General features: G+C 47.6%; 1 protein-coding gene across 1 annotated transcript; it reads left to right on the top strand.

Annotated features, from left to right (window-relative positions):
* Positions 1 to 1,045: 1,045 nt before the first annotated feature.
* On the top strand, positions 1,046 to 23,850 carry ST6GALNAC1 (ST6 N-acetylgalactosaminide alpha-2,6-sialyltransferase 1). Its single transcript, XM_074971200.1, has 9 exons — positions 1,046 to 1,176; positions 6,385 to 6,934; positions 13,702 to 13,870; positions 14,646 to 14,817; positions 15,450 to 15,585; positions 17,721 to 17,824; positions 18,842 to 18,931; positions 21,463 to 21,562; positions 22,581 to 23,850. The coding sequence occupies exons 1-9, from the start codon at positions 1,046 to 1,048 to the stop codon at positions 22,749 to 22,751; spliced, it is 1,623 nt and encodes a 540-aa protein (XP_074827301.1). The 3' UTR covers positions 22,752 to 23,850.
* Positions 23,851 to 24,531: the final 681 nt, after the last annotated feature.

Raw genomic sequence — 24,531 nt, 5'->3', positions numbered from 1 at the left:
AGACCTTTTCACTTCTGCCATAGGCCACCCAGATTCGAATCCAGCCGTGGCCTAACTCAGTTGTGATCACAAGTTGTTGTTCAGCGGTGGCCTCTATGAAATGGAGAGGTGGACGTTCAACACAATCCCCAGTGGGACAGAAGCCCGTCGCTCAAAACCCAGTCCCACAGCTGGACCTACTGAATTAGCAGTCTGACTGGTAGGCCCAGTGGGGGAGGCTGGGGGAAGCTTGCATTTCCACCACTGAAACTGTGCCTGCTCTCGAGAGGAAGAGAAAGTTTCCACCTCCAGGCCTGTTAATGTGACACTTTACCCAAGTACTAAATTCACTTTAAAAATCAAATTTCTGATGCCTTATAATGGATTTAACTTTGGACTTGCTTATGAGTCATTTTGGATCATGTTTAAAACTATGGCCTGTGTTATAAAGAGGTCAGACCTATGGCCTTGGCATCTATGTATCTAGCGATTGAGCTTTGGGGGGCAAGGATGGTCTCTTACTATGTGTCTATTCAGTGTTTGGCACAACAGGGGCCTGACCATGGTTGGCGCTTCCAAGCACTAGTGTAATAGTATAGACATCACTAGAACTGACCAAACCCACAGCTAGGTGCTGTTCTGAAAAATAGTCTCTAAGTGTAGCTATGGTTAACCTTGTCATTCACACAAGCTTTTATTTGCTCCTGTTTTTGCCTGAAACAGATTGAAGGGGGGTATTTATTTTACATCAACCATCAAGAAACATTGGCAAAGCAAGTTTGAACAATAGGTGTTTGCCCACGGACCGGCCAAGCCCACAGAATCCTCACAAGGCTGCTACAGTGTTGGCATGGAAAAAACAAAAACCAAAAAACCAACACCCAGCCTTCTGTTCTGGCAGAGAAAGCTCAGCATGCAGAATTTATTACTATCCCTGCATGCTGGGACAGGGGGTGTGCACCTACCGGCCAGGGATATCTAAGAAGTCACATGGCCTGCTTGTTCATTGTGCAGTACACCTGTAGCAGGGAAGGGGAACAGCTCCAGTCCTGCCAAAAGCGAGGCCATGCGATCTCTCCGGAGGAGATTTGTGAAGGTGCCCCGGTTGATCTTCTGGCCCATTTTTCTGACAGTCTTTCTGTTCCTCGTTGTCTCTTTTAGCTCCTTCTTCGGCTTTGCAGAAAAATGTCTTCACAGGTAAGAGATCCAGCTCCTTCTAAGACAAACTATCCAGGTAGTGTACTCTCTCCAATCTCTCTAGCTCTAAGTGTGAAATCTTTTATATACTGACAGGTTTCAGAGTAGCAGCCATGTTAGTCTGTATTCGCAAAAAGAAAAGGAGGACTTGTGACACCTTAGAGACTAACCAATTTATTAGAGCATAAGCTTTCGTGAGCTACAGCTCTTGCATCCGATGAAGTGAGCTGTAGCTCACAAAAGCTTATGCTCTAATAAATTTGTTAGTCTCTAAGGTGCCACAAGTACTCCTTTTCTTTTATATACTGATGTGTGTGTGTACACACCCAAAACCTTGCGCTAGAAAGCAAGATCTGAGTAATATCGGTACAAGAAAGATGGTACATTATGTATATCATCATGTCTCTTGACTATAGATATCTAAATATTAAATTAAAACATTATTTATATCAAAAATACTGCAGATATTCCATTAATACAATTGTTATTTATGCATAAAATATATTTAATGTTTTCTAAAACCGCTAATTCAGGACTTGTCTAATCTAGGGAAATTTGCATCAAAGCAAACCCTTAATGCAAACACTTTGCACTCATGCAAAGTAGGGAATCAATATACAGGTAGTGCAAATTTCCTTAATCTAAACAAGCACGCAGACTACATTTCAAGGGCTAAAGTACCATCCAAGCCAACTCTGCCACTCTCCAAATTCAATTCTTTTCGGGAGCCAGGGAAAGAACCCTGCCTCTGTGCAGAATGAGATGCAAAGAGCCCCTTTAGGTTTGGGGCAGCTGAATCATAACACTTGCTCTGCAAACTGATTTAATTTGGACTTTGAGCCAAAATTATACTGGTAATCTCTCAAACAAACAAACAAACAAAGGAAAGTATGATTCAGAATCAAGGCACTCATATAATGCAAATAATGATATTATAGAAAGTAACCCAGCAGTACAGTTGTAGGATCCTTCCCAAAGGAACTGTTCCATGCAGCTTAACCCACCAAGATCTGTCCTCACTGTGGAAGTGAAGAGGTATTGGGTTAAGTTCAATGACTGGGGCTAGGAAGTTTGTTCAGTATAACCTAAGGTGTGAATTTAAACTGACCTCATTATAACCCTCCATGTGGACACTCTTATTCCAGAGTAAGTATGGCTTTATTTGGTTTACCTTAAAACCCATAAGCAAGATAAACTAAACTAAAAAAACCCACTTTTATTTCTTTTCTTTAGATTTCAGATGATAAAAAGACACCTGTCCAAGGGCTCCAGCTGCCAAATATAATCTTAGCAGCATTAAAATAATCATCCCAACAGGAAATCAACCCCACAGTCACCGCCTGAAACTCCTTTCCACCCCTGCATCCCTATGGGATGCAAACCCTCAGCCCTCTCCAACTCTCCTATCAAACAGATGGTTTATGGTGGAACAACTGTATCCTCATGGAAGTTATACTGATAAAATTATATTTCAGTTCACACCTTAGTTTATACCAAAAAACTTTCCTATGTGGACAAGGCCTGTCTGTCACTTTCGAAAGCATGCAGACAACAGTGGATTTTTCTAAAGAAAAACTTAAACATTTTGGCTCTGATTTTTTGGCTGGGCATCACCCCAGCCTCCATTACTGCAGGTGGAAATAATGGCACTTACAGCTGTATCCATTTAAAGACCTAATTACCTGGTTGTATCTGTAAATCAGGCAGTGGGGCCTCCAAATGGATGTAATTATGCTCACACTGTATTGGAGGCTATTTCTGAAAATGTAGGCATTTAATACCATGTATTTCAAAGCTTTAAAAAATGTAACCCCTCTAAAATTCCCGGGGACTTGCTGATGTGTCCCTTTGCCTGTTGCATGTCAAATGACGTGTGTATGAAGCCGTTGGGTTGACGAGCCAAAAGACAGAAGCATTCTGCACTAGTATCTGACATACGACCCAGGTAGTTATTACCTGTATACAGTAAAGCCTCATGGAACAACGTTTCCTTAAAACCAATATCTCTTTAAAAGCAAATGTCAGTGTATAGTTTGCAAATCCCATGTCCGCACCAGTGCAGAGATCAATGGATCAGTGCTCTGCACAGATGTTGTGGAGTCCCCCTGCATAGCCTCTCCATGACATGACACCCCACGTGAACCGTGGAACTACCATGGTAACTTAGCTTTCTGAGCCTTGTAGTCCTGCATTGTGGGGGCCAGGATTAGGCCCCATTTTAATCTTCCATTTCAGTAGCTCAAAGCACTTTGCAAACACGTTGCAAAAGTCTCAGATGGTCAAAAAACAGAAAGTCATTTTTGTTTCATTTGTTGGTTTTCCTGTTTACTTTTCATTTGTCCAAAAAAAAAAAAACGTTTTGGCTTTTTAAGGGTTTTTAAGGATCTCCAGGGAGGAGGGGGTTTTAGAGAATGTGTGTGGGGGGAGAACCCTCACTTTTTTTTCCACTTAAAAGGGGGTGGGGAATAAAAATCTGTGAAAAAGTAACACTGTTAACTGTGAGGGAATCTTCCAAAAATAAAAACGAAAACTGTTAAGCATTTTTAAAAACCCACAAATTTTCACTTTGATCATTTTTCTTCAAAAACCACAAAAGGACCCCTGACTTCAAGTGGTTTCCATCATCAACAGGGTTTCCAGTTTGGTTCAATGCCACTCAGCACCCCCACAGTACAAATTGTTCCAGCGCCCCTGACCACTGCCCTAAGGCAAAATTGATGTGGGTTGTGCCAAGGTGACCTTGTTAGAGTCCATCTCTGCCTTCCTCCCAGGATGCCAGCCGTGTGCCCTGTTGCAGGGTACTGTAATGTGCGGTATATGTAGCTAACTGCTATAGGGTTTTTTTATTGCATACTGCAGTTCCAGTGTGTGCTGGTAAATGACAGATGAGCACACCATGCACTCTGGCTGCCTTCCTGCAGGAGGGCGCAGTAGGCAAGCGCCTCTGCACGGTGGGTAGCTACAGGAGGCGTTACCCCTCTGAGGCGCATTGGGCTTCCCCCAGGAAAATTCACACGAGCTGAAAACGTGGCCTGCTATCTTTACATCAACCGGCTCAGCTGCCTCGATGCCGCTAAGTCCGTAGGACTTCCAGCCATTCATTGGTCAGCATCAGGAACTGCAGGTCTTCTTAGACTCTAGACGCTAGTAAGTTCCAACCTGCTGCCCAGGGACCTGCTAACAGTGGCTAGGGCAAAAGCTGAACCCTGACAGAGGACTCCAGGCCTGGAACTTGACTGGCAGAATGCTGGAGGTCCTGACTGGTCCACAGGTTCTATATAAACCCACCACAGGAACAGGAAGTTATCCATGCAGCTGAGAGTCACCCTATTCTGGATTGGGTGCCTCCCGCTCCTGCTCCCGTGGCTTGACTTCCTGGCATTCTGATGTGGCTTGACTCCTGGTGTCCGACTTGTGGTTCCGATCTCAGTTTGCCTCCTGCCTCTGACCCAGCCTGACTCTGGTTACCGATTCATGGTTCTGATCGCAACTTTGTCTCCTGCTTCTGATATCCCAGTATCCTGACATGACCAACTGTTGACTCCTGTCTCGTGACTGTGGACCCTGGCTCTGACCACTAGGTCTGGCTGTCCATGAGCCAGCTGTGACAGTCACCCTGGAGTGAAACTGAAACTGCAGGAAGAGGCAGACCCATGCTGTGGAGCCAGCAGCCTGAAGCCCATTTGTGTGAAAGATGAAGCTTTGTGACTTTGAAGCTGCTTTGCCCCTTGCTTGCAGGTGGCTGGAGATCCCTTGTATGACAAGCCCATCCAGCTGCTGCTACTCCCTGCCCTGGGCTGGCACAGCATTTATAGTACACGTGCAAGACGGGTTTTCACTTGTAATCCCCAAAGGGCAGGATTTGGTGCTGTGTCTTCCTCCCCTTTTGTTGTTTTCCTTCTGCCTTGCTGCTATTGCCCACTAACATTCCATTGAGCTCACTGGGAGGCTGGGATGTACCTGGTCACATTGGGACTGATTGCTAGAGCCCTGCAAATCGGGGGCTATCCGCATCCGTGTACCTTGTTTGCAGATCGCATGCGAATATACATTTTGGCTCTACTGATGAATCTCTTTAAAACAAGCATTTATCTGCGCTCTGCACCAGCTCAGTAGAGGTCCCTAGTCACTGCCAGTCTGCAAGTAAGGAGCAGTCCCTGTTCTCTGAATCAGACTGCTGTGCGTTCCATACTTCGGACATGCAGACTTCATAGAAAGTGACGTTTAAGCTACAGGAACAAATCTCACCTCATTCTGACCTTACCTTACTCGAATCACTTCCTTGTGTCCCTGATTTTGGCTCTGGGTCACACATGGGGCTTCATCCTGCCATGTCTTAAGCACCCTCCCCTCTTATTGACTTCAGTATGAGTAGGGGACATCCGGCATTGCAGAATTGGGCCATAGTGTCCCCCACATTTGCCCCTTGTTAGGTCAAGCGGTGTGTAGCTAGTATCCCTGCAGCCCGCACAGAAGTCTTTCTAGACATCAGACGACCTCTTCCCAACATCGTGCTTGTTCTTCTAAGTATTGAAAAGCTGCAGTATAGTTAGCAATCTAGTCCATGGACGCCAAATCTGGACCAGGAGTCAGACCCATTCTGGCCGGGAATTGTGAGGTGCATCAACATTACTCAGCGAGAATGCGAGCTGGAGAGCAAGGGGGCCACTGGTATAGTGTTTGTCCAGTATCCTGAATAAAGGTTCTGCTCTGCTTACTACACCATAGTCCTGTCTCTTTCATGTGGGATGTGTCAGTGTCCTAGGATGATTGTCATGGCTTGTGCCTAGCTGCAAATAGGTTCCTCCCTTCCTCTACATTGATTTCCAGCTACCACTGGTCATTAATATTTCAAAAACCACCTGTGTAATAGTCTGAATTACGTATGATTGATTTCACAGGTGGCGGGGGGCAAATCACATGATTTCATGTCTGATGGGTCCAAGATGCTGAATAACCATTTTATGGCTTAATCACAAACAAGATCAAGTTCAGGCAGATGTCCTTTGAGCAAAGCATAATGACAATTCCCTGCAGAAACTCAATGAAGGTTATAAAAGTGGAGCCCTAGAGAGGGCAATTGCTGTACTCACTAGTGTCATAAAACGCTTGGAGGGTAAGATAGCCATTAATGTGGTGGAGGGGATAAAGGGGGCTTCATTCGACTGAAGTACATGTGGTATATTTGCCTTTTTTTATTACATTTAGGCCACTCATTTATTTGCAATATGCCAAAGAAATGCCAGAAAGGGACATCCAACAGAGCAAGCTCCACACTGTGACGGTTGAAGGGGATTCCTCGAGCCAGCTAAATGTGATACTGGGCACAGACAGCAATAGGCTGGAGCAAGATATGGTTAAGAGCATGGCGGCAGATAAAGGAGAGGCCACAGAGGAGCAAGCAGAGGATAAGAATGTAATATCAGCATCCAATAAGATGCAAACTCAGGATAAGAGTGCCCCACCAGCACCCAAGGGGAACGAAGCCAATGCAAAGACCATAGCCCAAGACCAAGCAAAACCAAAACCAAAAAAGGCCCCTGTGTCAACTAAGCCCGGTGCGCTGAGACCCACTACAAAAGGCAAGGTTCTTCCCAGCCTCCCGGTGCAGAACGTAGCCCCTCCCACAATGCAGAATGTCACGACTCAGGCTCCTACAGTGGCAGAAGAGAGAAGGCTGAGGATTGCCGATTTCAAGTCCGAGCCTCGGTGGGATTTTGAGGACCGCTATATCTTGGACAGTTCAGCCCCGCAGTCGGTAAGCGATTACTATGTGTTCTGGCCACGTATACAGCTGGATGGTCTCCTATAAATCTACCTCCTTGTTAGCCTCCACATTAGTTTTTCCGGTTTCAGAGTAACAGCCGTGTTAGTCTGTATTCGCAAAAAGAAAAGGAGGACTTGTGGCACCTTAGAGACTAACCAATTTATTTGAGCATGAGCTTTTGATGAAGTGAGCTGTAGCTCACAAAAGCTCATGCTCAAATAAATTGGTTAGTCTCTAAGGTGCCACAAGTCCTCCTTTTCTTATTAGTTTTTCCAAGTCACCTATTTTCATGGATTTCTTGATTAGCCTCTGGCAGGGACAGGTAGCTACATGCAGAGGAGCTGCCCCGAGCTCAAATGAAGGAGGCATGTGTGGATTGTAAGGCAGGACGGAATTTGGCCTTTCATTCAAAACAATTAAGTTTAATATATAACTTTTGAGATCACCTTAACACATCTTGCGCAGCCCAACCCTGGGATTAGCCTCTGACACAGGCCAATTGTATATATTTAGGAGGGGCAGTCCTTATTTTGCTGCCAAAAAAAAAAAGAGAAAGAAATCCTTCCCCCCCATCCCTCTTCTATCCCACCAGAAATAAATCCCTCTGCTCCAGTGTACTGCCTGGTGGATCCCTGTTTTCCCACTCCGGCTGCGGCTGGGAGCCCCGGGGCCTTTAAATCACCCCCGGAGCTCCTAGCTGCAGAGGCGGCTGGGAGTCCTGGGGCTCAGGGGAGATTTAAAGGGCCCAGAGCTCTGCTGCTGTGGTGATGGCTGGAACCCTGGGCCCTTTAAATCCTCCCTGCAGCGGCAGGAGCCCCGGGTCCTTTAAATTGCTGCCCAAGCCCGGCTGCCAGAGCCCCGGGGTAGCGGTGGCAGGGCTAGGGTGGTGCTTTAAAGGGCCCGGGGTGTTATACCAATAAAATAAAAACCAACAGGATCTTATTAAAGGGAAAAAGGCAAAATACCACATTTATTGTGAATACAGAAAGAATCATAGTAAGCAGTTAGTTACAGCTATAACATTCCATTCAGTCTCATATTTATTCACACATTCATTCACACACACACACACAGGTTCTGCAAGGTTGTTATCATAGTTACTAGCCTTAGAGTGGCTCATGCCAAGCCACTGGCCAGGTGGCCTGGACATGAGGAGGGAGCAGGGCCTTGTCAGATGCTCGTCTGATGCTCCTGGAAGTTGCTTTGCAGAATCAGACCCCAAAGTTCTCACTTTTTAGAGTCTCTTTTTATAGGAATTTCTTCCTAGGCCAGTCTGTGGGAATTGCTTCATCATGCTGTTGCTGAATCAATCAATCAGCAGATGGCACAGTCCTGACGGCTCCGTGCTGCTAGATGTTATCTTGTTCTTTGGTTCTCCCATTCTTGAGACTGTTGGGTGGATTCCAGTCTGCCCTCTGGGAGTCCTCTGGTTATTTCCACTTGACGCCTTCTTCAGCCGATGGACACTGGATTCTTAGGCTGGCACCTCCCTGATCATTCAGTTATTATCCACACCAAGCATCCATCCACATCCATCCTCTATCTCTATTTTAATCACAATTGTTAATACAACAAAAGGGCGGGGAGCCTCTGGGTGCTGTTTCTGTTGTTAGAGTATTGCTTTGAGTCTCTCTCTCTGTGAATTGCTTTGAGAACAGACTCTGTCTTAGAACGTACTAACACAATTAGCAGCTTGCAGGTTTCACACAGAGGGAGAGAAACAGTACCAAAAACCAAGAGACCTCTTAATTAGTAATACCCTGGAATTTAAACTATGGGGAATCAAACTCATTTGTGATTTTAATACAGAACTTCTTTAATATGATCCAACAGGGGCTCCGGCCACTGCAGGGAGCCCTGGGCCCTTTAAATCGCCAGCCTGGGGAAGCTGGTCCGGTCCAGCACGCCATACTGGACCGTACCGGCTTACTTTCACCTCTGGAGGAGGGAAACAAAAGGTTACACATAAAACAAAATCAGAGAGACAAAACTTAACATGCTAACCTCCTGTCTAAAGAAGTCTTATCTCACCCAAAGTATACTGCAATGTTTCCAACCAAATCTGGTTGCGATCACATTTTCATGAATGTAAATGCACTGCCCATTTACTGCCTAGGTGCAGGATGCTGGGGTGTCTTTTTTGTTCCCCAAATATAGTCCAGCAAACCTTTGAAGCATATCTCCATATAAGGTTCTCTTCCCCCACTGTGTTTTCCTTTCTGAAATTCTGATCATCTTTCAGCATAGACAGGGGATGGGAGACCCACTGTGAATGAGACAGTACTTAATTTACTTTTCAACAGCGAACCCAGTGAATAAACATCCCTTGTCTGACAAAAAGCCTGCTTGTCAGCTCCGCCTTGATCCAGACTTTAAAACATATTTTCAGTACATGTACATAACTCCAGCAGTATCTGTACATACATGTCACAATGATATGAATGACCAGTAAGAACTCCCATGACATTCTTTGGGGAACCAGAATGAACATACCAGAATCAGGATCCTGTAACCCGCCTTGCCAGTTGTTATTAAGGGGTTCTTGGATCACAAATGGATCCCCAAATGAAAGTATTAACTTTGTCCCCATAGAAATCACGGTGCCCACTGCTCCAATGCAGCCCCCTCTGGGGTGGAGAGCAGCGGTTGGCAGACCAGCACAAAGTGACACTGGGTAGCAGGTTATGACAGGAAGTTAAGGACACTTTATTCAGCTAAAACTACACAAAATTTCACTAGGCAGAACTTAATTGCTCACGTTGGATTTTGGCCAGCACATGGGGGATGACACCCCCAGAGTCTTTTACAAAAAGTGTCAGGGGATCTTTAATGAACACATGTCGGGACCTCAAGTTTTAGATTTCAAGTGGGTTCTAGCCCACGAAAGCTTATGCCCAAATAAATTTGTTAGTCTCTGAGGTGCCACAAGGACTCCTTGTCGTTTTTACCCAAAATATGGTCCATCACTCAGCCCCTAAGGATGTATAGGTTCCGATAGTGAGTCTCAGGGGAGAAGCAGCGCTTGTTACTGACTCACCATCTCCTGCACATCTTGCTTCACTGGGTTTTCCCCTAGAAATCATCCACCCACCTATGATGCCACGCTGGCCCTGTGTGAATTTAGGAGCTGTGACAAGCTCTAAACCTAGAGCAGTGTAATGAAGCTGCCGGCAGAGAAGGAAAGACCTGAGTCGCTAGAGGCCAAACTGCTAGAGGTTAAACAACACTTTGCTGTTGATACAGTATTTGTATGAATGGCAACAGACCTACAGGAACATCCTGCACCGTTCTCTGCGCTGCACTCATGAAAACAGAGCAAATAGAATTAGGTGTGTCCTCGTTAGCGCAAGAGAGGAGCATCAAGGGGGGCTTTGCCCTCCGTCCTTCCTGCTTTGCCATTGCTGGGCTCAGAGGGTTGCGGATGCCTTCCAGGCCTCTGCCAGACCATTAGTCTTCATTTGCAGCTTTCAAAGCTATTCAGGAAATCCACCTGTGCACAGAGGCGGCTAGTAGCTGGAACCTGCTGGAACCCACACACCTTCTGCTTGTGATGTTGTCTCATCTAGTGGCACCGAGACCATTTAGCGAGAGAGATCACATGAGTCGGCTCTGCAGCCTTAGCTAAGAGTGAGTTGGCTTTTAGCTCACGCGGTAGAGGCTCATGCACTAAGCTCCCAAGGCCCCACGTTCGATCCCGCCGTCTGTCGGTGTTACACTGGCACACACCGTGGCTGTCCCCATTGCCTTCAGTATTCACCAGGCTGGAGTCTGATCTCAGTGGAAGGCAGTGGAGTTTCTCAGAACGTACAGCTGAAATCAATGGGAGCTGTGGGTGCTTAGCACCACTGAAAGGCCAGCCCATACTGGTCCAGTGTCTCTGTTTCCCCACCTGTAACATGACTTAATACTCATCGAACGCAAGAAGAAGGAGGCTCTGGTGATTATAGCCGTTAAATGAGGGTAGCGTTCAGGAGCCCGGGGGTCTATGACTAGCTTTGCCACAGACTTTCAGTGTGACCTTGGGCAAGTCACTTCACCTCTCTTTCTCATCTGTAAAATGGGGATAATAATTCTTCCTTTCTCCCACTCTTAGCTATCTTGACTAATTAGATTGTAAGCTCTTTGGGGTCAGGGGTTGCCTGACTATGTGTTAGCGGCACTGATCTCTAGATGCTACCTTAATACAAATAACAAGAACTCACATTAGTGGAGTGAGGCCACAGTGCTAGTGAAAAGAAAAGGAGGACTTGTGGCACCTTAGAGACTAACCAATTTATTTGAGCATGAGCTTTCGTGAGCTACAGCTCACTGTGAAATTATCTGAGGAGCCTTGGACAGTAGATGCTGTCAGCGTGCAGAAGCAGGGATGAAAATCTCACAGACGCAGAACTCTCCAGGCAGCCACCCAATCCAGTTTTTTCCCTCTGTTCATGTGATGCTTGAGTAACAGACTCACATTCTGTGTGGACGGGCCACAGAAGGGGACGTGCAACTCCAGCCAACCCATGGATTAGACTCAACACATCTCCCTTGTGGTTTGTTGACCTGCCACTGGGTGGCAGAAGTGGGAGTCTCATGGATCCGAAGGCGACTGGCTGTGAGCGTCTGTGGCCCCTCCATGAGCTTTCCAAAGAACGCCTGCAGCGTTCACAGTCAAGCGTCTGTCACAATGATTTCCCTGCGTATCTGAACAGTGCTGATGAGCACGAATGCAGGGGAGGCTTGTGCAGCTGCCCTACAAGCATTATGGTGCCTTTAACTAGCGCACTGCCTTGTGCAGAGTTTAGTTAATCTTCCAGTCAATGCTATAGCCTCAGAACTCAACCCACTGTGTACTGCAGTAATCCTTGACTAGGCCGTAAAGCTTCAGGGATGTGGAGCCGCACACAGAAGCTTGGGGCTTAAAGCCAACTTGCTGCAGGAAGTAACTAGATTTTGGGAAGTTTCTTCCTGCCAATCAGCACTCACTTTGCTGAGCTGCCCAAAGTGCAGCCTGAAGGGCTGATGTGGCTTGTGAGATTTGCTACAATGCCGGCCTAAGGCAGCCTCCTAAGCCCAGATAAGATCAGGGCCCTAACTTGCTGGAAAGGAGGAATTGAGCTGGGTGTAGCCAGCTCATGCTGCAGTGAGTTCTGCTGCTGGAGGCGGCGTGTTGTTACTTCTCTTTCTGGTAGCGCAGCTAGAGGGGAAGTGTAAATTCTTTGGGGCAGGGACTGTCTTTCAGTTCTGGGTTTGTACCGTGCCTAGCCCAAAAGATCCTGGTCTGGGACTGGTGTTCCCTGGTGCTACCACAACACAAATCAAGAATAATAATAATAATAATAGTGTAACACGGCAGGCGGGATCGAACCAGGGAACCGCTGAAGCTTAGGGTTACCATATTTGAACATTCAAAAATGAGGACACTCCCCCCAGCCCCGCCCTAACGCCACTCCTTCCCCGCCCCCATTCCAACCCCTTCCCTAAAGTCCCCACCCCAACTCCGCCCCCTCCCTGCCCCATTGGACCCCTTCCCCAAATCCCCGCCTTGGCCCCGCCTCCTCCCCTGAGTGCACTGCGTTCCCCCTCCTCCCTCCCAGCCACGCGAAACAGCTGTTTCGCGGTGCAAGCACTGGGAGCTAGGGGGGGAAAGCAGGCACTCTGTCAAGTGATCAACATTCACTTTCTTTGTCGAATGATCAACATTCACTCTCTTTCTTGAATGATCAACTCTTCTTTGGGGAAAAATAATAATGGCAAAATCCTGGATATTTTTAGATATTTAAAAATTCCTCCCGGACGGCAATTTAAGAACCAAAAAGCTGGACATGTCCGGGAAAATACAGACGTATGGTAACCCTACTGAAGCTAAATGCATGAGCCTCTACTGCATGAGCTAAAAGCCACGTGGCCCTTAGCTAAGGCTGTAGAGCAGACTCATTAATCTGTAAGTGGTCTCGGTGCCACTAGAGGGGACCCAACACCACACTCAGGAGGTGTGTGGGTTACATAAGGAAGGGCTGGCCTGCAAGTTGCGTGAGATGCAACTTCTGAAAGAACAGTGCTGGAAACAGCCATATAGTCAGCTTGTGCTCAAGATCAGCCAGGCCACAGCTGCTCTTTGCCTATAACTGTAGGGGAGGATTGAACTGATCAGGTGCAGGGTTCTGTTGCTACTGCATGCAAACAGGTGACTCCTGGTCATTGCAAGTAGAAGCACACTGAAGGGAGTGATGCTTTTATCTTCAGTTTTTAAAACGGGTTAATTCAGAGCTGACAGCCGCCTGCACTGTGGGAAGAGATGCAGAAAGCAGGGAGGCATGTAACCCAGTGGAAGCAGCCGTAAGGGGATGTGCACCACGGTGACTGACCGGGAGGCTGAAGTGGGGAGTGGCTCCAAGGAAAGGAGGCGTGGTTAGGGCCTGGGCAGATATGCACATTGAGAGCTGGTTCAAGGGGACGTCCAGCTGTGCATGGCATGAGCTCTGTGTCGAGGAGCATAAGGCCATGGAGGCCTCATTCAGGGCAGGGGGCAGCAAGCCCATTCAGCAAGACCGGGTCAGCCACTGCATCATAAAACCATAATGGCATTTTTCCGAGACAAGGGCAAGTGCCCCAGGGGTGGGTGGGTATTCTAGCTCACCCTGCGTCTGGAAGACTTTGGCTCTTAGCTGCTGCAGCATGAAGGCCCTAGCTCAGTCCCTGGTGTGGCGGCCAAGATGGTGGCCATCATGTAACCCTAGTCTGCTTCCTTGCAACCCTGTCTTCTGTGCTTCCAGCGCTGCCCCGATGCCGTAAGGGCCAAAGCCACCAAGTCTGCCTGGCTGAGGGACCTTTTCCTGCCCAACATCACGCTCTTCATAGACAGGAGATACTTCAACCACAGCGAGTGGGAACGCCTGGAGCATTTCAAACCACCGTTCGGCTTTATGGAGATGAATTACTCATGTGAGTCGGGCAGGGGGATGGTGGGCTGGGCTGGGCCTGCTCCTTCCCTGATGCTCACAAGGTGCCCTCTCCCCACTTGAAGTGCAGGGACAGAACTTCCGAGCTGGGACACGCCCTCATTGGGCAAACACTGGTTCCTCCTGCTGGGACAGGGAGGTGTCTTCCACTTCTTTGTCAGTTCCTGGAGCAGGCCAGTCCCCTCCATCAGCTCCCAATTTTGTGCTGACTCTGAGGCATGGGCCCTAATTCACCACTGCATTACGCCCATATAACCCCACTGAAGTCATGGCATTTCACTGAAGTCAAACAAGAGCAATGCAGTGGTGAATCGAGCCCATGGTTTCTTTTCATTGCAAAGACTATGGTGGTTTTTTGATGGCTCCTTTAGTTGAGGGACTCTTGAAGTAAGTAGTGTATTAAGTATCCAAGAAGGTATGGGCAAGTATACCAATAGGCAAAGCAGCTGCAGCCATGCTAGTTAGGATAACAGTTAGGTGAGCTGTCAGCCCTCATGCTCCAGGCCATAAACTGATTGTCAGTTGGGGTCAGGAAGGAATTTCCCTCCATGGTGTATTGTTGCCTTCCAAAGATGTGGAGGTGTTGCCTCTGGAGCATCCCATGTGGCCGCTGTTAGAGACAGGATAACAAGCTAGACAGCCCACAGGCTGGTTCACATATGGCACTTTCCCTGTGATCCCTTCCCAGCCTGAGAGCTCTCCCAAAATGCCCCATTCACTCATCCTCCTTGATGGAAAACCACCTGTCTGTGTTTCAGTGGTGAAGGAGGTCATAACGATGCTGCCACCCAACCCCTACCAGCAGGTCCTCCTGGCCAACAACACCAGGCAGAGGCCGACCTGTATCAGCTGTGCCGTGGTGGGAAACGGTGGGATATTAAACAACTCTGGAATGGGCCAGGAGATCGACTCCCATGACTACGTGTTCCGGTAAGAGATGCAGCTTCCTGTTACTTTCCTTTCTCCATCATGCACTTTTCTTTATCCCCCCACTCCCTTCTACACCCGTCTACTGCCTCTACAGAGATGATCCCACAAAAAAACTCCAGAGCCATGTTTTAACCATGTTTCCAAATCATTGCTACTGGCCTGCGAAGTCCAAGGCTAAATAACCTTTGTGCTCAACCTTATTCAAACCTCCCTGGTCTGTAGTTCAGACTGGAAATCTCATAGGGACGGGCTTTCTTATGCTATTCCCAGGTCGTCTTATTTCTGGCTGGGACAAAAAAGTATAGCTGTGGCTGTGGTATTGTGTCACTTCCAGTGCCACACTGGGACCCACAAGTGCGGAGATTGCAAGTGAAAATGGGGGTGGGAGTCCAAAACAAAGTGCGAACAGCATGTTTCTGAGCCTCAGGGAAGGTTCCATCTGGATTCATTTCCCGCTGTGGCTGTCCACCCCAGAGTGTGAGGTGGTTCCTAGGTGGCTCAGGTTCAATGGTAGTTTTGGCTCAAGGTTATTTTGGCCAAACCAGTTCCCCCAGCCCTGCTGTGAACGCCAGCCCAGTGATTCAACGAATACGCTGCTGACTTTGCAATTCTGTTTGATTTTTCTGGCCCAGGGTGAGTGGGGCCGTGATCAAAGGTTATGAAAAAGACGTGGGAACAAAAACGTCCTTCTATGGATTCACAGCCTTCTCCTTGGTGGCCTCTGTTGTGACGCTGGGGAGCAAATTCAGCAAGATCCCAATGGGAAAAGTAAGTCAGGCATGTGACGTGTGTACACGTGCCCTTGGCAAGGTGCTGCTTTGCCTGTGGCCTGCGTTTCTGATCCTGACCCATGTGAAGGGCAACAGGGCAGAGGTAGCATCTCAGGTCACAGCAGAGTTAGCCCAAGTCTGGACGCCTGGGTCTGGGAGCCCGAGTTAGCCCAGTCAAGTGTCCACACTGGCAAGGCACACTTGAGTCATTCCAAGTAGCTATGGCCAAACTGGTGCTGCACTAGCCCAACTTAGGTGTGAGGGTACAGATCTACAAAGGTATTTAGGGCCCTAACTCCCACTGAGTGAGGCACCTTGGTGGAGCTGGGCTTAGGAGTGCTGGGGGTGTAGCCCAGGGTTCTGAGCACTGCACTAAGCTGTGTCGCTCAAGTTGTTTTGCAGCGGGCTGTGGAAATGCTCTGAGCCAGCCAACACAGTAAAGCAAAGCACCCCTGGCTTGCTACGCTCCTCACTTCCATGGCCTCTGTCCCGGCCGGTAGCACGGCATGGATCCAACTCAAGACCATGACCTGTTCCAGCTGTTGGCATTAATGCAACTCCGTTCTGCCCTATATCTCTCCAAGGTAGAGGCTTTTGGCCTGCAGCCACCTTGTGCTGTGATTTTTGTCAGCTCCCTTAGCTGAGCGGAGATGGGTTGGGTCAATACTTGGATGGCAAGTCTTCATGGAACGCTCAAGTGCTGTAGAGAAGCTATGTTGGATCGCTCTTCCGTCTGAGTCAGCCATGACCTGGCATGGTGGTAGGGTGCCATACGATACTGGATGTGCCTCTTTGGGAGGAGACATCATACTGAGGCCCTGACCATCTGTGGTCATTAAACATCTATTTACACTTATTTTGGCAAGAGCTAGGCACTAATCCCAGTGTCATGCCCAGATTATGTTTCATCTACTTATCCGCCCACCTGCAATTTCACTTTGAAATAGTGTTCTTCACTTCCTATTCTAAAGCACTAGGCAGTGTTGTTGTAGGCTGCTAAACAGCTACTGTAATGAATCCCAGAGGTGGATGATGTGATCTGTGTTCATAGCTGATCACTGTATAGCGGTTTGGGCACCTTTGAGATGAAATATTCCATAGAGGTGTGTGATCACATTACTGAATTTTGCTCCGATGGCTGGGTTACTGGGGAAAATCTAGTGGAAGCTGTGGGGTGGAAGTTGGCCTTGGATCACTTTTCAGTTCAATCAAATCTAATTTTTTCTAACTGACTTGAGCGGTTGTCAGTCTGGGGGTTGGGAACAGACATCGGGGTCATGACTAGAGCTGAGTGAACAATTGATTTTTCAGTTCTGTGGCCAAACTGAAAAATCTCCCCAAAAACTAGTTTCAGGTCGATCTGAAACAATTTTTGTTCATTTTCTCTTGGGGTGGTTTTTACTGTTTTTTGTTTGTTTGTTCTTTATAATAAATCTAGCTACATTTCTAAATGAAACATTGTTTTAAAATGAAAATTTGAAATGTTTCATTTTGAAAATGTTGAAACAAAGTGGTTCAAACTTTTCTAATTTTTGGCAAGGGGGGGTTGTTTTTTTGTTTTTGGCCAAAACTATTTGTGAATTTGGGTCAAGTTCTTGAATAATTTTGGATGGCCCCAGACTTCATTCTTCAACAAATAAACTATTTATCGGAAAAATTTTGGCCAGTTGTCAGCATGACAACCCTGCCCTATCTATGTGGCTAAACGGGAGGGGAAGTCTGGGGACAGTGGTGGCTTTCAGTATTGAAAAGGGGTCCTGCTATAGCAAAGGGTGTGAACTACTGAGTTAATGATTTTCTCTGTAGTTATAGATCTGATCTAATCTGTCTTTTCCCTCTCTCTCACCTGCCTCTCTTCCTACTAATCTATGTCTTGCTCATCACTGTGTCAATCATTATCAAACTAACGGGTGTGTCTTTTGCTGTTCTTTACAAGTAAATGTACGCAAGCTACCTAACCATTTGCTGCTCAGTTACCTCCCAGTTTTGTTTCCAGGGGATATAATTAGCAACAGATGACTTTGGCTCTGTGCCCAAGAAACACAGCAAATCCGGGCTCTTGTTTGCCATTAATTGTTAATGCTCATCTCCCTCTCATGTCAGCCACTAACTCTTCCTTGGTGGGTTTTCTAGGAGATCAAGTACCTTCACTTCCTGGAGGGCACGAGGGATTTTGAGTGGCTGAAGGCTCTCCTGCTGAACAAGAACGTCAGGAAGGGATTTTTGGATGCATACGGGTAAAACAGGCTGCCATATACCCTGTCCTTGAACAGTGAAGCTTGCTGCAGCCTCACCTCCCTTTGTGCAGAGCTGCATGAAAAATCCCCCTTGCAATTTCATTTGGAGAAGTCAGACTTCCCATCTGCTCCTTTGTGCATTGCTGCAGGAACGGCCGTCACGCGCTGCCCCTGAAGTGGCTGCATGTCAGTGATGGGTGTCTGAATGCTGCAGCCTGTACATCAGTAGCTTGTAAAGGACTTTGTGAGTCTCCTGAATGAAATGTGCTGTTTAGAGCTGCGTGAAGTTTTTCAACTGAAACTTTTTTCCAGCAAAAAAACTGCAGATTTGGGTCAACCAAAATATTTCCCAAGTTTGTGCAGATTTGGGCAAATTGTTTTGGTTGCGGAAAAACCAAAAAAGAAGAAATCTGAAAACGTGGAAACATTTTGTTTCATGTTTTTTGACATTTTCAAAATGAAATGTTTTGACTTTTTGATTTGAATTCACCTTTAACCATATTCATTTATTTATTTTAACTTAAAGGGGGAAAATATCTCAACATCAACATGAACCATTTCCTTCTGGGTCAATCTACACATTTTATTCAACCCCAAACTAGTATTTTTATAAACTTTTTGATGCATTGAAAATTCTAAAACAAATTCAGTTTCAGTTTGACACTATCTTAATTTTTTCTTTGAGCTTTTCAGAGCTGCCGGTGACATGAAAAACCCATATTGGGCACATCTTTATTGTTGTTATTTATTCCTTTATCCCCCATTGAGGGATCAGGGCCCCATTGTTTTAATTCCTGTACACACATGCCATGAAAAGATGGTCCCTGCCCCAAATTGCTTATATTATAAAGCTACAAGAAGGTAAAGATTTTGCGCTGTTCTGGGAAATGCTCCAGAATAAGTTAGCATAATTTCTGTCTGTTTCATCTCTTAGCAGCGTGCATGATGGGGCCTGATTATTTTCACAAAGTGAAATGTGTGGTTAGAGCACTCACCTATTTCCATTCCCTTCCCTAGGCCCAGACCACGGGACAGATTCAGTAAGGATTTCAATCTGGACAATTATCTGGTCATTCACCCTGATTTCCTCAGATACACGAAAAACAGGTCAGTAGCAGGGGGTTATTTGCCATGGCGAGTGCCATTTGTCAAAATGTCTCTGAAAGGCTGCTTGCTGGATTCCGTCTTCTTCATTCTTTCATCCCCGCCCTCTTCCTCACAACCCCAATCATATAGCGGGTGAAATTGACTCCCATACAGAGAGCAAACACAAGTAATACTTAAGCAGAACTTCAGTGTCGTCTAGCCCTCATGCTGGCCCTCTGCCAAGGAGTGGATTTCACCCATAAGAAGCTGAGAGGCGGAGAGGGAATGACTACAGGGCAGTTTGCTTTTCAACCTACAAGAGGAAAGAGTATTGAATTTGGCCCATCAGAACAAATTAATGCCCTGATCCTGCCAATGGATCAGTGTAGGTGGAACCCCTGCATCCACGCAGAGTTCCTCTGAAGTTAAGTTGAAGGATCAGGGCCAAATTGTCTGGTGTCCTGCCTTTGACAGAGGCCAGTGCTAGATATTTCAATAGAAACCATAACCCCCCTAAAATGAACTTTCTTCCTGACCCCGCCAGCATTCTATGTCCTGAAGGATGAGGATGGATAATTTTTTATTACTATGCTAACTAGTGTGATTGCCACTGCTATTCTTTTATAATTGTCTAATCTTTTTTAGAAACCTACAAAGTGATTTGCCGTGGTAATGTCCGCCCGTAGCAGGTTCCATGTGTAGGAAAAACTACTTCCTTTGCCCCCCCCTTTAAAACATGTTGCCTTTCAATTCCTTTGAGTGCCCACCTGTGCTTAGATCCTGGGAAGGCAAACTGCAGCCCAAATGGACCATCCTTTATTTTACAGACATCAGCCATAGCTCCTCTGACTCTGCTCCTTTCTAAAGAGTGCTAGAACTTTATTGTTTCCTACCTTGTGTCTCTGATCAATGCATCATTACACAAAACACGCAGGGCCCCCAACAGCTTTAATTCCCCTTCTCTGAGCCTCTTCTACAACTGCTCTTTGCGTCCTACAAGTGGATAGGATCATGGGATATCTGACCAGTGCAACGCCCCATAAATGCTATCCAGGGGACTCCCTATGTGTGTGTGCATCATACCGTCATGGATGAGATCAACTTTAGACACCAGCCCCGCAAAGCCAGTATTTCTGATGGATGGGGCACCATTGTTGCAGCCATGTGTGGCAGTCCCATGTTGTTTTCAGAGGTGGTACTTCCTGCTGAGACTCCATGCATCATGGAGCTATTCATTCACCCAATCTTCAGGACAAACACCCCACCCCTCTGTGCGGGGGAAGGACGGTAAGTCCTGTTAGGCACCTGGGGGAATAATTCTGAGCTCTATAGAAGCACATAATGAGCCCAGGGTCAGGATGAGTCAAGATGTTGGAGTGCACAGTGGCAAATTAATCACAGGCCCATGCTCAGGGGCACTGGTCAACTGGGGGCCCCCAGAAAAAATCCACTGCCCAGAACTTGGGTGGCCGGGCAGGTGGGGAAGCCCCCATGTCCTGACCCTGCTCCCCAGCAGAAGCCGCGGGATGCGGGAAGACCCAGCACACCCCACTCCGACCCCATCCCTGGTAGCAGGTGTGGGACAGCAGGGGAAGACCCAGTACCTGCACACACCACCCCCGACCTTGTCCCTGGCAGAAGCCACAGGGCGGCAGGGGAAACTCCCATCCCCTACCCGCACTCCAGCAGAAGCGCCAGGCAGGTGGGGCAGGAGAAGCCACAGTGCCCCAACCCTGGTCCCCCCGCAGAAGCACAGGGAGTGGAGGGGGAAGCCCCGGCATCCGGATACTTGCTGAGGCCCTGGGACTGGAGGAGCTTTCACTCTTCCTGCTGCGGCCCTGATGTGGCACAGGGACAGAGCTTCTCCGGTCTTGGGGCCACGTGATGGGGAGGGCAAAAAGGAGTAAACGGGTTGGGGGCCACAGTGGGGGGGGCAGAATCAGGGGGACCTTGGGTGGGACAGGGACGGGGCCCAGGGGAAGAGGCACAAAAGGGTGGGTGTCATGGGTGGGACCGCAGGCAGAATGTGGGCGGGACTGTAGGTGGAAGGGGTGGGGAGGGGGCCACCCACTTACTCTGCCCCAGGGCCCCAGGAAACCTTAATCTGCATCTGGGAGTGCAGCATCTCAGAGGGGTGGAGGTGCATGTGGGTGAGACAGACCCCCCAACTTTCCAGCTGTCTGGCCTGATTTTGTGGTTGGACCAAATCAGTGCTTAATTTGTAATGAAAGAGGTCCCGGGGCTCAAGCAATTTTTGTACTTTCATAACTGAAGCGGCAAGCCCAGAGGTGCCAGGGCTATGAACTGCCAAGCCTAGAGGTGCCAAGGCTCAGCCCTGGCAAGCCCTGGCACAAATTAAGCACTAGGACCAAACCCGAATCAAAGGTTGGCTGACCCTTATCTCAATGTTGAAATGCTCAACATACTGTGGGCAGCACTGGCCTTCAGAACGTGTGCATCATGCATTAGACACATGGGGAGGGACAGGCTGCCTCCCCAGTCAAGCCACCACACCTGGAGACCATGCTCCTCCTTCTTATGTCCTGCTGCAGGTTTCTGAGATCCAAAAGTCTGGATAAGTCCTACTGGGCACTATACAGACCCACCACAGGGGCCTTCTTACTGCTGACTGCCCTCCATCTCTGTGACCGGGTAAGGACTCCAGCGGGCTACTGATCCCCACCACACTGCCTGGGATGGGCAATAGTCCCTAGCTGGGGAGAGGGAGCTTGTATGGTGGATCGAGCAGGGGGCTGGTAGCCAGGAACTCCATTCTAATCCAGCTCTGCCTCCGAATTCTTCTCTGGGCTTGGGTTAGTCATTTAGGGCCTGCTTTTCAAAAGCACTGAGCACCTGCAGCTCCTGTGGGCTTCCTTTGGGGTTGTGAGTGCTCAGCACTAAGGAAAATCAGGGGCCCTTAACTTTGCCATTTCTCCATCTGAAAAGTGGGTATTATAAGCTTCATAAACAATGGGAGTTTGGACTCTGTGAAAACTGAGTGAGGAACTCACAATGGGGCCTAATAATAACAATGTATGGGATAGGTGCTTCTTGCAAAACAGAGACCTGTCTGTCAAACCTAGGATTTTACTCCTTGAAGATTTAAGTCTCCTGATTATATTGTCTCAGGAAGATCATATTCCTGAAAGACCCATGGGAGGGGCACTCAGGCTCTGGGTATGCTCGAGGACGAGGGAAGGAATGGGATGAAGGGGCATGGTATGAGTCATGCATCAGCACCTGGTTGGCCAGTTAAGGAACTACATTGCAGACTGACCTGGTGGCAGACAGTCTAAGTGTCCCAGTGACTTGGGGACAAGACAAATGGCAAAAACACCCCTATGGGTTAAGAAGACCTGACCTGATCCTCCTCTTGTGCGGCTGGGAGCGTAACTCCCCTGACTTCCAAGGCGTTGGTGTGAGAGCAGAAGGACAATCTTTGGAGTGAAAGTTCCTAGCTTGGTCTGGCTGGAACCCTACATACAGCAATCTGGGAGGCAAACTGCCCCTTGCCCCAGCTGCAGGGACCCCACACTTACCTCTCCATCTGGAAGCAGCTCCCCTCTCTGATAGCCATGCCCTCCCAGCTCTGTTTCCCCCCACCCCTCCAGCCCCAGACTTCCCCATTTCTGAAGCTCTCTAACCCACTGGACTCTTCTGGCTTTTCCAGGTGAGCGCCTATGGCTTCATCACAGATGGCTACCAGAAGTACTCGGATCACTATTATGACAAGGAGAGGAAACGTCTGATCTTCTACACCAACCATGACTTCGATCTGGAGCGAAGGGTGTGGAAAAAACTCCATGATGCAAATGTCATGAAACTCTACCAGCGATCCTGACCTGGGGCCAAAGGGACATTGGTTGGAGAGTTTGACCCTCTCTAGCAAAAGGGTCATATGGGAAAGAAACTTGAAAGGCAGGGGTGCGTCCTGACTTCAAGTCATATTCTACTTATTTTCATGAAGGTATGTTAATTCTTTGGCACGGAAATCTTCTGTCTCAGGGCGTTGGTTCCAGTAATATGCACCCCATGCACCTCGGCAACAGGCCAGGAAAGAAGCACTAAGCAAACAGCAAGGACCTTCCCAGCTCAGACCACACATGCAGCCGGTGCAGGGCTGATCGTTACTCTAGGGGCTACAAAAGCCATTGTCAGTTCTTTGGTTTGCAGCGCTGTCATTGGGAGAGAGGATTCCAAGCTGGAGGGATCTTGAATGTTTCCATCTAGAAGCCTTTTGCTAGCAGCAGACATATCTATGGAGTTCGGAACTGGCATTCAGCTGGGTTTCTTGGGAGAGGTGCAGCAGTCATTGGGGACAGGGAGTCTGCTTGGACTGCTGTGGTGAGCCCCAATTGCATGGTGCATCAGGAGTCCCATTTAATACCCCTGCTTGAGCCCACAGAATAACCATTGCCCTGCTCCCCACTCTTCTGCTGCAGCTCATGTGTCCCCATCCATCCCTCTGTGTAATTGGTGGGAGATTGTTTTGGGGAGGGGGATTTGTTCCTGAGCTCAACCCAAGTCGATCCAGCCCTGATTGTCCCACTCTGGTTTAGCTCTTTTTTTGCCTGTGTGCAATTAGACTGCTCCCATCGAAATGGGGCTACTTTTTTTCCAGGCGGTTACCAATATGGTCTAATGGTTAGTGCTCGGGAATTTGGCACCAGGACTCCGGGGTTCCATTCCTGATTCTGCTTCGTGATCTTGAGAAAGTCACATATCCTTTCTGTGCCTTGGTTTATACTCAGTAAAATGGGTATAAAAAGGTTTTCTTTCTTAAGGGACTTGTGACTAGGGCTGAATCAATAACTGGCTTTTTGGTTTGCTGGCCGAAAATTGTTTTGGTTTGACCTGAAACAAAAATATTTTTTTCAGGAAACTGAAAAAAGTGAAAAAAAAACATTTTATTTCAGGTTGAAAAAATGTTCCCATCAACCCAGCAATAAATATTGTGTTTCATTTTTGAGTTTAACCTTTAAAAACATGAAGTAAAATTCTAAATGAAAAGTTGTTTTGAACTGAAAAAATCTGTTTCTGTTTTGGGGGATTTTTTTGTTTGTTTTTGCTTTTTTAGACCAAAACAATTTGGTGAGTTTGACACGAATTCGCGAAATGTTTCACTTGACCTAAACCTGCATTTTTTTATTTATTTTTTTTTTTAGCGAAGAAAAGTTTCAGCCCAAAGATTTTGCCCAGCTCTACTTACGAGGCTGAACTAGCAGAATAGCTCTGGGAGCTCCTCTGGCAGAAGATGCTAGAGAATGACGCTGTATTATCAATATAATACGCTTAGCTCTAGACCTTTAGGCCACATCTACATTAGCACTTATGTCATCAAGACTTTTGTCGCTCAGAGGTGTGAAAAGGGCACCCCCGTGAGCGACATAGGCTTTGCCAGCAAAAGCACTCGTTTGCACAGCACTATGTTGGTGGGAGATGATCTCCCACCGGCATAGCTGCCGCTGCTCATTGGGGGTGGCTTAATTATGCCGGTGAATGCTGCGTGGGGTAAGATGATCTGTTCTTGCAGCAGTCAGTGGGCCCCATCTGATGAATCATCCTCACTCGTTTGGGGCCCAGTCCTGTCCTAATGGGCGGTTGAGGTGCTCAGCACCTTG

The sequence above is a fragment of the Natator depressus genome, chromosome 14 (assembly GCF_965152275.1).
Source record: "Natator depressus isolate rNatDep1 chromosome 14, rNatDep2.hap1, whole genome shotgun sequence".
NCBI classification, from domain to species: Eukaryota; Metazoa; Chordata; order Testudines; family Cheloniidae; genus Natator; species Natator depressus.
Note: the sequence above shows the minus strand (reverse complement) of the source record. Positions and strands in the feature narration are given on the sequence as shown.

Coding starts and splice junctions, on each gene's coding strand:
- ST6GALNAC1 (XM_074971200.1), top strand. CDS start 1,046: ATGCGATCTCTCCGGAGGAGATTTGTGAAGGTGCCCCGGTTGATCTTC. Junction 15,586..17,720: donor GCAAGATCCCAATGGGAAAA/GTAAGTCAGGCA, acceptor TGGGTTTTCTAG/GAGATCAAGTACCTTCACTT. Junction 21,563..22,580: donor CCCTCCATCTCTGTGACCGG/GTAAGGACTCCA, acceptor TGGCTTTTCCAG/GTGAGCGCCTATGGCTTCAT.